Source organism: Ictidomys tridecemlineatus, chromosome 6, assembly GCF_052094955.1.
Source record: "Ictidomys tridecemlineatus isolate mIctTri1 chromosome 6, mIctTri1.hap1, whole genome shotgun sequence".
Lineage (NCBI taxonomy): Eukaryota > Metazoa > Chordata > Mammalia > Rodentia > Sciuridae > Ictidomys > Ictidomys tridecemlineatus.
The window spans coordinates 87,055,358-87,069,412 of record NC_135482.1 but is presented as its reverse complement, the minus strand read 5'-3'; the positions used below and the strand labels follow the sequence as shown (position 1 = coordinate 87,069,412).

At 36.2% G+C, this 14,055-nt stretch overlaps 1 protein-coding gene across 2 annotated transcripts in view; it reads right to left on the bottom strand.

Moving 5' to 3' along the window:
- The window catches only part of Gys2 (glycogen synthase 2), a 70,860-nt gene that overhangs the window by 15,152 nt on the left and 41,653 nt on the right, over positions 1–14,055 (bottom strand). For both annotated transcript variants that reach the window (XM_078015115.1, XM_005328907.4), the window contains exons 12-16: positions 12,763–12,889; positions 8,588–8,683; positions 7,477–7,640; positions 6,307–6,387; positions 3,541–3,803 (exon numbers count right to left, since the gene is read on the bottom strand). In XM_078015115.1, coding sequence (XP_077871241.1) covers positions 3,582–3,803; positions 6,307–6,387; positions 7,477–7,640; positions 8,588–8,683; positions 12,763–12,889 — 690 coding nt within the window. In that variant the 3' untranslated portion in view covers positions 3,541–3,581. The remainder of the gene's footprint in view (positions 1–3,540; positions 3,804–6,306; positions 6,388–7,476; positions 7,641–8,587; positions 8,684–12,762; positions 12,890–14,055) is intronic.

Here is a 14,055-nt window from a genome sequence, read left to right as displayed (position 1 = left end):
ATATTAAGCTTCAGGTACGACAATGAAATAAAAATCTTTCATGATAAACAAAAGCTAAAAGAATTTGCAGCCAGAAAACCAGCATTGCAAAGCGTCTTGACCAATACACTACACGAGGAAGAAATGAAAAACAATAACCAAAACCATCAGTGGGAAGTGCCTCGGTAAAGACAGAGGACGGGGGAAAGCTAATCATGGAGAAATAAACTAAATTAGGAAAACAAATGATAAATAACCAAACATGGCTGGCAGTACAAACCACATATCAATAGTAACTCTAAACGTTAATGGCTTAAACTCTCCAATAAAGCGACATAGGCTGGTAACATGGATTAAAAAAAAAATCCAACAATATGCTGCCTCCAGGAGATACATCTGATTGGAAAAGACATATACAGGCTAAAGGTGAAAGGTTAGGAAAAAATATATCACGCACACGGTCCTCATAAGCAAGCAGGGGTGGCCATCCATATATCGAATAAAATCGACTTCAAGACTAAGTTAATCAAAAGGGATAAGGAAGGACATTATATACTGTTAAAAGGAACCATTCACCAACAAGACATAACAATTATCAATATTTATGCACCAAATAATGGTGCTGCAACATTCATAAAACAAATTCTCCTCAAGTTCAAGAATCAAACAGACCACAACACAATAATTATGGGCGACTTCAACACACCTCTCTCACCATTGGACAGATCCTCCAAACAAAAGTTGAATAAAGAAACTATAGAACTCAATATCACAATCAATAACCTAGACTTAACTGACATATATAGAATATATCAACCGTCATCAAGTGGATATACTTTTTTCTCAGCAGCACATGGATCCTTCTCAAAAAATAGATTATATATTATGCCATAGGGCAACCCTCAGTAAATATAAAGGGGTGGAGATAATACCATGCATTTCATCTGATCATAATGGAATGAAACTGGAAATCAATGATAAAAGAAGAAAGGAAAAATCCTACATCACATGGTAAATGAACAATATGTTACTGAATGATCAATGGGTTACAGAAGACATAAAGGAGGAAATCAAAAAATTCTTAGAGATAAATGAAAATACAGACACAACATATCAGAATCTATGGGACACAATGAAAGCAGTTTTAAGAGGGAAATTCATTGCCTAGAGGTCATTCCCCCAAAAAAGGAAAAAAACCAACAAATAAATGAGCTCACACTTCATCTCAAAGCCCTAGCAAAGGAAGAGCAAAACAACAGCAAATGTAGCAGAAGGGAAGAAATAATTAAAATCAGAGCGGAAATCAACGAAATTGAAACAAAGAAACTATTGAAAAAATTAACAAAACTAAAAGTTGGTTCTTCAAAAATATAAATAAGATTGACAGACCCTTAGCCATGCTAATGAAGAGAGGAATAGAGAGAACTCAAATTACTAACATACGGGATGAAAAAGGTAATATCACAACAGATGCTACAGAAATACAGAAGACAATTAGAAATTATTTTGAAAACCTATATTCCAATAAAATAGAAGATAGTGAAGACATCGATAAATTTCTTAAGTCATATGATTCGCCCAGACTGAGTCAGGAGGATACACACAATTTAAACAGACCAATATCAATGGATGAAATAGAAGAAGCAATCAAAAGACTACCAACCAAGAAAAGCCCAGGACCGGATGGGTATACAGCAGAGTTTTACAAAATCTTTAAAGAAGAATTAATACCAATGCTTTTCAAGTTATTTCAGGAAATAGAAAAAGAGGGAGCTCTTTCAAATTCATTCTATGAGGCCAATATCACCCTGATTCCGAAACCAGACAAAGACACTTCAAAGAAAGAAAACTACAGACCAATATCTCTGATGAACCTAGATGCAAAAATCCTCAATAAAATTCTGGCGAATCGGATACAAAGGCACATCAAAAAAATTGTGCACCATGATCAAGTGGGATTCATCCCTGGGATGCAAGGATGGTTTAATATACAGAAATCAATAAATGTTATTCACCACATCAATAGATTCAAAGATAAGAACCATATGATCATCTCGAAAGACGCAGAAAAAGCATTCAACAAAGTACAGTATCCCTTTATGTTCAAAACATTAGAAAAACTAGGGATAACAGGAACGTACCTTGACATTGTAAAAGCTATCTGTACTAAGCCTCAGGCTAGCATCACTCTGAATGGAGAAAAATTGAAGGCATTCCCTCTAAAATCTGGAACAAGACAGGAATGCCCTCTAACACCACTTCTATTCAATATAGTTCTCGAAACACTGGCCAGAGCAATTAGACGAAAGAAATTAAAGGCATAAAAATAGGAAAAGAAGAACTTAAATTATCACTATTTGCGGATGACATGATTCTATACCTAGAAGACCCAAAAGGGTCTACAAAGAAACTGCTAGAACTAATAAATGAATTCAGCAAAGTGGCAGGATATAAAATCAACATGCATAAATCAAAGGCATTTCTGTATATCAGCGACAAAACTTCTGAAACGGAAATGAGGAAAAACACTCCATTCACAATATCCTCAAAAAAAAAAAAAAATACTTGGGAATCAACCTAACAAAAGACGTGAAAGATTTATACAATGAAAACTACAGACCCCTAAAAAGAGAAGTAGAAGAAGATCTTAGAAGAGGGAAAAATATACCTGGTTCATGGATAGGCAGAACTAACATCATCAAAATGGTGATATTACCAAAAGTTCTCTATAGGTTTAATGCAATGCCAATCAAAATGCCAACAGCATTTCTTGTAGAAATAGATAAAGCAATCATAAAATTCATATGGAAAAATAAAAGACCCAGAATAGCAAAAGCAATTCTAAGCAGGAAGTGTGAATCAGGCGGTATACCATCTCACTCCAGTAAGATTGGCAGCCATTATGAAGTCAAACAACAACAAGTGCTGGCGAGGATGTGGGGATAAGGGTAGTCTTGTACATTGCTGGTGGGACTGCAAATTGGTGCAGCCAATTTGGAAAGCAGTATGGAGATTCCTGGGAAAGCTGGGAATGGAACCACCATTTGACCCAGCTATTGCCCTTCTTGGACTATTCCCTGAAGACCTTAAAAGAGCATACTACAGGGATACTGCCACATCGATGTTCATAGCAGCACAATTCACAATAGCTAGACTGTGGAACCAACCCAGATGCCCTTCAATAGATGAATGGATAAAAAAAAAAATGTGGCATTTATACACCATGGAGTATTACGCAGCACTAAAAAATGACAAAATCATGGAATTTGCAGGGAAATGGATGGCACTAGAGCAGATTATGCTTAGTGAAGCTAGCCAATCCCTAAAAAACAAATACCAAATGTCTTCTTTGATATAATGAGAGCAGCTAAGAACAGAGCAGGGAGGAAGAGCAGGAAGAAAATATTAACATTAAACAGAGGCATGAGGTGGGAGGGAAAGGGAGAGAGAAGGGAAATTGCTTAGAATTAGTCTCCTAAACTTTTAAGGCAGTGAATAAATTCCATTGTAATACTTCAAAGAAATGCAGCATTTTAATTCTTTTAAAATAATCATTCTTACCACATTCTTACTACATTAGCTCTGCTCGGCAAGTGTGCAATTCAGTTCTTGTATTCCCCATGCAGCTTTTTCTTCCCGCGAGGAGCATGGCTCAGAGAGAACGGTGACTTGATATTTAAGCGATCCCTCTCCGCCTCCTCTTCCTCATCGTACCTCTCATCCTCATTTTCATCTTCCACATCACTGCTCTGAGGACTGGAGGCCTGAGACCCTGCTGGGGAAGGTGGTACTGAGGAAGGCCTGGGATATTTAAACCCTTCTGTCTGCCAAAGACAAAAGGAAGACAGAAACAGTAAAATGACTTCTTGCAGTGACGTGCACACTATGTATGTGAAAACAATGAGTTTAGATATCTTTTGGGATCTGTTCAGGTGCTATCAAACTTTAATTCATTTTGATTTTGGTACCACCAGGTTCAAGTGAAATGCATTAGATACACAGCTATCCCTCATGAAGCACTGACATGTGGCAGATGCTGTCTAGAGGTTATCTCATTTAACTTTTGGGTAACACTCTGATAGATTTGTTCTCATTTACAAAAGAAAATCGAGGGTGAAGAAAGGCCAAATGCCTTGTCCTAGGTTCTAAGCCACATAAGTGGTAAGCAAATATCTGCACCAGGTTTGTGATGAACCCAGAGTATTTAATCTCATGGCCATGCACATTGCCGATACTGGCAGTCTTTATGTCATCTATGGATGTGACTGGGCATGCCATGAATGGCCACCTCTAGAAAGAATCCTGGAGGCCAGGCCACTTACTTGACCCTGAAACTCCATCACATTCTGTCATCTTAGTTAATAAGTAAATATCACTTTTATCGAATGGTCCTACTACTTAAAATTCACTAAGAAAACTCTCAAAAAAAAATCGGGGGCTGGGGTTGTGGCTCAGTGGTAGAGTACTCGCCTAGCATGCGTGAGGCCCTGGGTTCGAGCCTCAGCACCACGTAAATGTAAAAAATAAAGAAATTGTGCCCACCTAAAAAAAAAAAAAAACTAAAAAATAAATATATTTTTAAAAAAATGGGCTGGGGATGTGGCTTAAGCGGTAGCGCACTCGCCTGGCATGCATGCAGCCCGGGTTTGATCCTCAGCACCACATACAAACAAAGATGCTGTGTCCGCCAAAAACTAAAAAATAAATATTAAAAACTTCTCTCTCTCTCTCTCTCTCTCTCAAAAAAAAAAAAAACCCCACATACTGAGCACCAATTATGCATCAGGCACCACAATGCTACATGAGAAACAAGTTGAAAAGCATGATCACCTCCCTTTAAGAGTGCAAAGGCTTGAACTGAAGACGAAATGTATAAACATGTTGCAGTGTGTTTCAATCATTTTTACACATTATTATGTCATACATGTATGGTCATTTCAATATTAAGATGCTTTACCTGAAAGCAATATAAAAAAAGAGCTGAATCTTGCATGAAGGACCATCATAGCGTAAGTGCTAAATACTTAATTAGTTGAATAACTAGACAAGTGGATGAATATATCTTAAGTAATCAAGTGGAGTGACTGCCTCTAAATAAGCTAAGCAATCAACTCTCTACTAGAATCATAAACACAGGAGTGGGAATTTATAGATAGGGAAATTAAGAAAACTCTTTCACCTTCTGTATAGGCCAATCTTTCTAGATCTGTACCTCTGGAAACCTATGTAGGTAGACTATAAGTTGTGATACTAGGCAAAACTGTTTATGGTAAAACTGACCCCAGACTGATCAGATTCCATCCACTCTGAGGGACTGGTAAATACTTGATGGGAATCCACAGATTTGTGGAGTCCCTGAATTTGATGACTTTTGTCATTGAGCATATTCCTTGTGGGGATGGTAGAACTGTGTTTGTGAAAATTTGCACAAGATATTGGCCCCAGATGGGCATAGAACTACTAAGTTAAATGGGATCTTTGTTTGTTTGGTTTCTAAGATGGGATCTGCCTATGTTGCCTGGATTTGTTCAAACTTGTGGGCTCAAGAGATCTTTCCACATCAGCCTCCTGAGTAACTGGGACTACAGAGATAGGCCACTAGGTTCCACTGAGGTGAATCTTATACCCAATGGTTTGGTTATTATCTTCTTGCACATAGGGGTCCAAAGAAATTTACTTCTCTGATCACTGTTTAGACTCTTGCAAGGACTAATCTCATTAAAGAAAAATACCTGATGCCACCCTGCTTTAAACTGTGTTCCCGGTCTTCTACCCTTCTAAGTGAATCTGATGGCAAATGTGGCCCATGTTAGTTTCATAAATATAAACATCGAGTTGGACTTTAGAAGAAGACTCCCTGGCGGGCACTACTAAATGGAATGTAAGTGCTTATCTGGTCCAATTCCTCCTGCAATGATTGAATTTATTCTATTCTATTCTTGCCAAGTGGTCAGCCTATATTTAAAACATTCCCTTGGATAACAAATCCTGTTAAAGCAGACCAGTTTATTTTTGAACAACTTCTAAAAGAATAGATGCCTAACAGAGCCACTTCAAGCATTAAGTTGGAGGGAGTTACAAAATGGGGGTGTTTCTCCAACGACAGGAATCAGCTATCTACTCATCCTAGGCAGCACTGAACTCTGAATTGAGGGCTTTGAAGTAGTATGATTTGTGAATTCGTCTATTTATTGCTCTGATTTGACACCATAAAAAAGTATAAAGCTTATTATTTCGTTACTCCCAAATTAAAAAATGTTGTTAGAACTTATCATAAATAAAAAAAATTATCTTTAAAAACAAATCAACAATACATTATATATTTACCGCTGGTGGTGATGTAGGCTCCATATGGAATTTATCTGGAAAAGCTCTGCTTAATGTCAGGTGCCTGGCATGCTGGTAATACTGTCGATAGAAAACCAGTTCATGGGTTAAACAATAGATAGATATAGATATCTAAATAATTGCATTATTATATAAGACTTTTTTCTTATACACATATATAACAGATTATATATGTGTATATATATCTATATATGTATAGATATATATACACATATATATATGTATAGATATTTATATATATATAAATGTGTTTGTGTTTACACACACATATATTTTAAAGTGGCAGAAACTATTCAATCAATTTAAGCATTAGGAAAGAAATGATTAGTTATGGTATTATTATTTTTCAATGCATAGGCAAAAAAGAAATACAAAGTTGGGAGGAAACAGACCATACTGAGCTCTGAATTGAGCACTATGGTGACTGAAAACACTGGTTTCACTCTAGAGAAACAGCACAGCACAGAAAGGAGATGAGGCTGTAAGTCAGAGAGACTAGGTGTAAATCCTGCTTCAAATTTTAAGTAAGAAACAATTTCTAAGAGCTTTGTCTTACCGTTTTCATTTAAAAATAAGGATAGTAAAATTCACCCTCCAAGTTGTAATGAAGCACTGGCATTACTACCTATAGATGCTTAGCAAACGGCCTCTGTCATTTGGCTGGGAAAGTTCAGCTTGCATAGCAAAATCCATATATTTATTATTGAACCATTCAGTTCTAAGATATGTGACTATTTGAGCTTACAAACCTATTGCTTGACTGAATGGGGGCCTTTCCTGTACTCATCATTTTGAAAAATAATGTCACTTCCACCCCTGCACCATAGGTGAGGAAATTCTTAATGTTTTCCTCTTCTTCAGGAAATGTCTCTGTATACCTGTAATGCATTCTGTTAAGCATCAGCAATAGAATAACTAGTTAGATTACTGCTAGATCCTGATGGACTTGCTATTAAGATAGACTCAAACCAAATGTGAATAATTGGGCTTAGGAATTTGAAAACTCACATTAAGTTTAAAAGTACATGAAAATATCACTGAGATTTGAACAATTATGATACTCAACTAACTTCACAGATTTATAACTAAAATCAACATTTTAATGGAATTTTTAAAGTTGTCCTCTGTGTTAACAAAAAATTTGCTTACTCTCCCTAGGTATCTCCAATCCAGAAGATCTGAGAGCCTCTCAGTCCGGTTCCTTTGGATGATTCTTTGGCGCCGTGACTGTTTGCAAAATCCATAGAGAAACTGAGTCAGCTGATTGCAAGAATCATCTGGAGAGCAGAATCGCCTGTCAACAATGTAGATACCTGGAGAGCACAAAAGTCAAAGAACAGGTAAAAATAGGACAAATCTTAAAACATTTATTCTCTTATTCTCCATTATCTCTTTAGTTCTACCAAAAACCATATGCATCATATGCTCCCTGACTCAATTATTGCCTCCACTTGGTCTTTTCTATTTTAAGGCTTAATTTTCTTCTGTAATATCCTTCTAATGGCTTAAAACCATCACCAGCACACGTCCAATGAAGAGAATTTTACTTAGAAAAGTCTGGTTCTCTAGTTATATGTTTCCAGGGGATGCTCACTAACCAGAATCTTGGAGTGGAACTTGGGTATCAGTGCCTTTTAGACTCCCCAGCATTCCCACCATGCCCGCCACGGCTGAGAACCACACTCTAGTCTGAGGTAAGAGAGCAGTGCCATTGTAAGTACCAAGGGAATTGAATAGGTGTAGGCAAAGAATCCATTCCATTCTAACTTTTCTTTCTGCTAAGCAACATAAACAAATAGATGGTGATATACAAACTTTCCTATCTTAAAAAATTACGTGAATTTTTCCAATTTGCAATGACCTTTAAAATAATAATATATTTTTTTCTATATAACAATCATTATAGGTACTCTTAAGACTATAGTTATTGTAATATCACTTCTAGGAAGTAGAGGACCTAACCAGACTTAAGACAAACGACAACCACCACAAAACAAAACAAAACAAAAAAATAGGTGAAGGGCAAAGTTTGTCCAGGTTTTGCAGTCCTTATGCAGTTTCTCTTTGGGGAAATATAGTTACTAATAATAGCATTCTTATTTATGGATCACATAATTTAATCTGTTTTTAATTATGAAAGAAGTATAAACATCAGTTTAATTATCAAAGCAACATTAGACTTAGGTTCCATTAAGACCCTGCGCTCTATGTGGTTAGAGGTCAGTCCTCCCAGGATTAGATTAAGGATGAAAAACCTCACCATAAGCAGTAGGATCAGCCACGTGCTCCTGCATGAAACAACCAAAGCCAGAGAGGTTTGTGGTCACACTGGGGATACCCATCACGGTGCATTCAGCTGCCAGGAGAAAACAAAGGAATCCATTGACTTCCAGCTGGCTCCTACCTTCTATATGCATGCAGAGGAGGAATGTCAGGCATGGTACTAAGCTCTTCACCTGCATTATTAATCATTTAATCATCTCATCAACCCATGAAGGTTAAGTAACTTGTCCCCCTTCACAAAGCCAGGACACGTGGTCTAGCTGAGACTTGAAGCCTGGCATCCAGCTCCAGAGTTCTTGTTCTGAATGTATGCTCCACTGCCTCTCTAAGTGCCCCTGGTTTTGCTTGTTTGCTCCATTGTAAGCTCCTGACTCGACTTGTCAAGTTTATGGGACAGAATAAATATGCCTCAAACACAATCTGCTTCTCCTTTCATTGAGTCTTCTTTGCACAAACTCCTTTCACTTTCTTAAGTGTTTGGTGAACCCATGATCTCTTTCAGTCCTCCCTCACTTTTTGATCAAAATTTGTTTCCCAGAATATATTTTATCTTCTATAACTTTAACACTCTACTGCCTTCCAGAATGTCTGAATTTCTAACAAGGAATCTATATTTCATTATGGAGTTACTATTGATAACAAAGGGATCTCCCCATTACCCATGAAGTTCAGGCAGCAGTTTCATCTCTTGCTGTGCAAGTATTTCCTCCTGGCTAGAAAGAGCACAAGGGGTTCTCTGATTTGGGGGGATGATGAAGGGGAAAAAAGTGCTTAGATATTACCAATCCCTTTGAAAACCTGATGAAAATTCTGAAACTTCTCACCAGAAAAAAAATCTTATGTACCCATGGAAACTCACAGATCTTTATTTTTTAAATTGAATACCTTTATAACACCTAATAGTAAATTGCCAGGTAACCATGCAAACTCAATATCTGTTCATTGAATAAATTAAATAAAATAAGTGCTTCTTTTACACTGTTGGTGGGACTGTAAATTAGTACAACCACTATGGAAATCAGTATAAAGGCTCCTCAAAAGACTAGGGATGGAACCACCCTATGACCCAGTTATATCATTCCTTGGTATTTACCCTGAACAATTAAAGGCATCTTACTACAGTGATATATGCATATCCATGTTTATAGTAGCACAATTCACAATAACCAAACCATGGAACCAGCTTAGGTGTTCATCAACAGAGAAATGGATAAAGGATATATACACAATGGAGTTTTATTCAGCCATAAAGAATGAAATTATGGCATTTATAGGAAAATGGATGGAACTAGAGACCACCATTTTAAGTGAAATAAGAAACTCAGAAGCATAAGGGTGGTATGTTTTCTCTCATATGGGAAAGCTAGAGAGGAAAAAGGAAAACGAAGGTGAAGATGGATCTCATAAAAATCAAAGGGAGATCAGTAGAGGAAAGGGACCAAGTGGCGGGAAGCAGGAAAGGAAGGGGAAAATGCTAGGGAGTGATATTGGCCAAGTTATATTGTTCTATTGTGTGCATGTATAAATATGTAACAACAAATCCTATCAATATGCACAACTACAATGCATCAATAAAAATGTGGAAAAGGGATGGGGTTGGAGCTCAGTGTTAAAGTGCTTGCCTTGCATTTGTGAGGCACTGGGTTCTATTCTCAGCACCACATAAAAATAAATGAAATAAAGGTCCATTAACAACTAAAAAAATTAAAAATAAAAATGTGGAAAAAATAAGTTAAAAATTAAATAAGTGTTTGTATTCATTAGAGCAGATTTTAATGAATGCATTTTGGAATAAATTAGACCCAATATCACATAAGATTATTCTAAAAATAAATTAGATTTATCTAATATGTGATTGCTAAATTTATACCACCAAAGTCTTGTTTCTTTAACTATAGATTAGGTGAGCAGTGACCAAATCTTTTTGGTTAATTTAAAAGACAGACTGGACTCATTTACTCTGGAGTATTCCACAAATTCCTTTCCCTATCTACATATCTTTTATAACATCATCTCTGGCCTTTATATGACAACATTAGATATAGTTTCCTATATCTAGGAAACTATAAGTTTGCCCTGGTTCTATAAAATAACATTCTGGTGGAAAGACAACTGTTAGTGATATAACATTCTCTTCACCCAACACAAATGGTTTCCCCATATTTCTTTGTTCATTCGTGCATTTGCTTTTTACTCTTCTTCTGTCTGTGATACTTCCAATAGTAACTTGCATTTCTGTTTGGGGGGTGGGGTTACCACTGGGGATTGAACTCAGGGGCACTCGACTACCCTACCACATTGCCAATCCTATTTTCTCTTTTGTTTAGAGACAGGGTCTCACTGAGTTGCATAACCCCTTGCTTTTGCTGAGGCTAGTTTTGAATTTGAGATCCTCCTGCCTCAACTTCATGAGCCGCTGGGATTATAGGTATGTGCCATTATGCCTGGTGTAAATTGCATTTCTTATTAGAAATAACAGAAGCAATAACAAAGTGTTAAGTTTATCAGTAAAATATTTCATTAAATGTTCTATTAAAGAAACAAGCTAAGATATTATGTGGACATTTCATAAAGTTACCACTTCACAAAAGTGGAACTGTGCCAGTAACAATTTTTAGAACTATAAGAGAGATAATCAGAGGAGTTAGAAAAATAAAAATTTTACGTCATGTTTCAAGAAGTAGTAATCCTTTGTCTAATTTTTCAAAACATTTTAATGTTTTTACAGCTGTAAGGAAATTATCCATAGTAGAACCTCAAGCAATAGAAGAGACCTTATTGACAGATGCAGAACTCTCATTTCATTTCTGTTATAAGAATTACAAGGTGTAACTACAGGATTTTAAATTCTATGTTTAAATTCTGGGATAAGAATGCAAATATTAGAAAAGTTCTTCTCTTTCATAATCAGCCTGTTCTTCCCTTTACCTTGGCCTGTGCTGCCCTCAGCTACTGGAGCTTTACGTCAATGATGGCATTGAGATGCAAAAAGCAACATTTATTCTCTTAATTATAAATATTTTTTCTGAACTTCATCTTCTAAAATTATTAAAAGAATTGTATCTAAATCAGGAAGAATATCTGTGATTACCAATAGGAGACAAGAAAGTCATTATTTATTTTTTGCAGTATCTTTCAAAATTTTATTTCCCTTTTATTATTTATTCAATTTTTTTTTGTGTGTGTGATGCTGGGGATTGAACCCAGGGCCTTGCACATGCTGATCACAAGTTCTACCACTGACTTACAAACCTGGTGCTAACAATAATCCTGTTATTAGAGACCAGAAAGGAAAAAAAAATAGCAGATCTGACAATCCACCATCTGTTAAACAAAACAAAACAAAAAAACAACAACAACAACAAAAACAGGAGTGGGAGGAACTTCTCAATGGGATAATGCCATTGGTGACAATCCCTACCATTGAATTTTATTTCTTCTTCTTCTTTTTTTTTTTTTGCTTGTTGTTTTTTCATTTTTTAATATTCATTTTTTCAGTTGTAGTCAGACACAATACCTTTATTTTATTTAATTACTTATTTTTTATGTGGTGCTGAGGATTGAACCCAGGGCTATGTATGTGTTACGAGAGCGCTCTACCGCTAAGCCTTAACCCCAGCCCTCTTCATTTGTTTTTTAGAGAGGAAGGAATGTGAAGATTTTTCCCTGTGCACTTTTTTCTTTACTACTGTTTTCTTTAACAATGTGACTGTTACCTAATACAGATTGAATGCATCCCTTAATTTTACAAAACATATTCTTCTTAAATAAGTTCAGAGAACTATATTACTAGAATATTATTTATCACATTAACTCTACTTGCAATTTCTCCTTCATATTAGTGAAGAGGATGAGTAATCTATATAAAACCTTCTTTTTCTTTGGATTGCAATGAACCAATAATTCGAATAGCCATAAAAGTATGACCAACCATATCATGTTATACTTACATAATCTTTGTCCTTTTTCTTAAATCAGGATCTACAAAGCATAAAATTGACCACTGAGATAGATCCAAATAAAATCATTTATAAAACAAACTGAAACATCAAGACCTTAGTAGAAATTACATATCAACTTTAATATTATGTGCATACACATAAAATAACAATAAAAAATCCAAACATTCTACAATCTGTATATGTCACGTACCTGGAGTATAACCCCAGGGTTCATAGTATGATGGAAAAACTCCAAGATGACAACCTCGGACAAACTCTTCATAATCCATGGGTAACAAGGGGCTGGTGGAGGATAGAAACTCTGGGTGTAAAATCACCTAAAAAAAAAAAAAAAAAAAAAGGAAAACTCAAGTGAGAAAAAGAGGACAATTAAGAAACAACAAAATATCTCCAACAATTTGGTCATTTCCATAGAACCCTTATGTTTTATGTCCAGAGGAAGAGGGAAGAAAGAGATAAGAAAAAAGGAAAAGCAAAGAACCTAGATGTTTTTTCCTCCTCTCTCCACTCTGTATAATGCCTCCTCTGGTTTCAGGGCTCAGATGGCAGGCTAGGGAGCTGGCATGCTTACTTTTACTCTCACCCTAAACTACATATCCTCCAATCTAGCCCTGATCTATATTTGTTTCTGCAATCACTGATTCTGTCTTATTTATCAATTTATTCGTAACTCAAGTAGGCAAGAGGGGAGCTATGTAACAGACCATTCTCACATGTTCCATGCGCAAGGATCCCATCCAGATCAGATCATACAAGAGGATCTCACCCAAACCACCATACTCTCTCCCTTGGAGGCAATTACTTCCTACTATGTCTCCTTGCTTTTTTTCCCACAAGGTCCCTACTCAACAGAACAATGGAAGTGACCCTTTAAAAATGTCAGTCACTCCCCTGCTCAAAATCTCTTTTCACTCAGAGTAAAAGGCAACATGTTTACCGTGGCCTGTTTGCAGTGGTATGCTGGCATCTACAAACTGAGAAACCAGAGTATAAATGTCTATTTGATATGTTTATTATAAATTCTAACCATACAGGTGATGTATAGCCTACAATTTTCAAATAATAAAAAATGTACATATGAAAACCTGCACACAGGTGTTTATATCAGCTTTATACATAATTGCCCACACTTAGATGCAACCAGGATGTCCTTCAGTAGGTGAATGGATGACTTAATTATAATACATGCAAACAATGGGCTATAAATCAGTACTGAAAAGAGTTAAGCTATTGAGTCATGAAGACATAGAGACTTTAAATGCATGTTACTGAGTAAAAGAAGCCAATCTGAAAAGGATACAATGTGTATGGCTTCAACTATATGACTTTCTGAAACACAAAAAACTATGAAGAACGTAAAAAGATCAGTGGTTGACAGGGGTTAGGGGGAAGGGAGAAATGGATAGGCAGAGCAAAGAGCTGTGAAACTATTCTATACCAGACTGTAATAATGACTACATGTCATTCTATTCATTCATCAGAA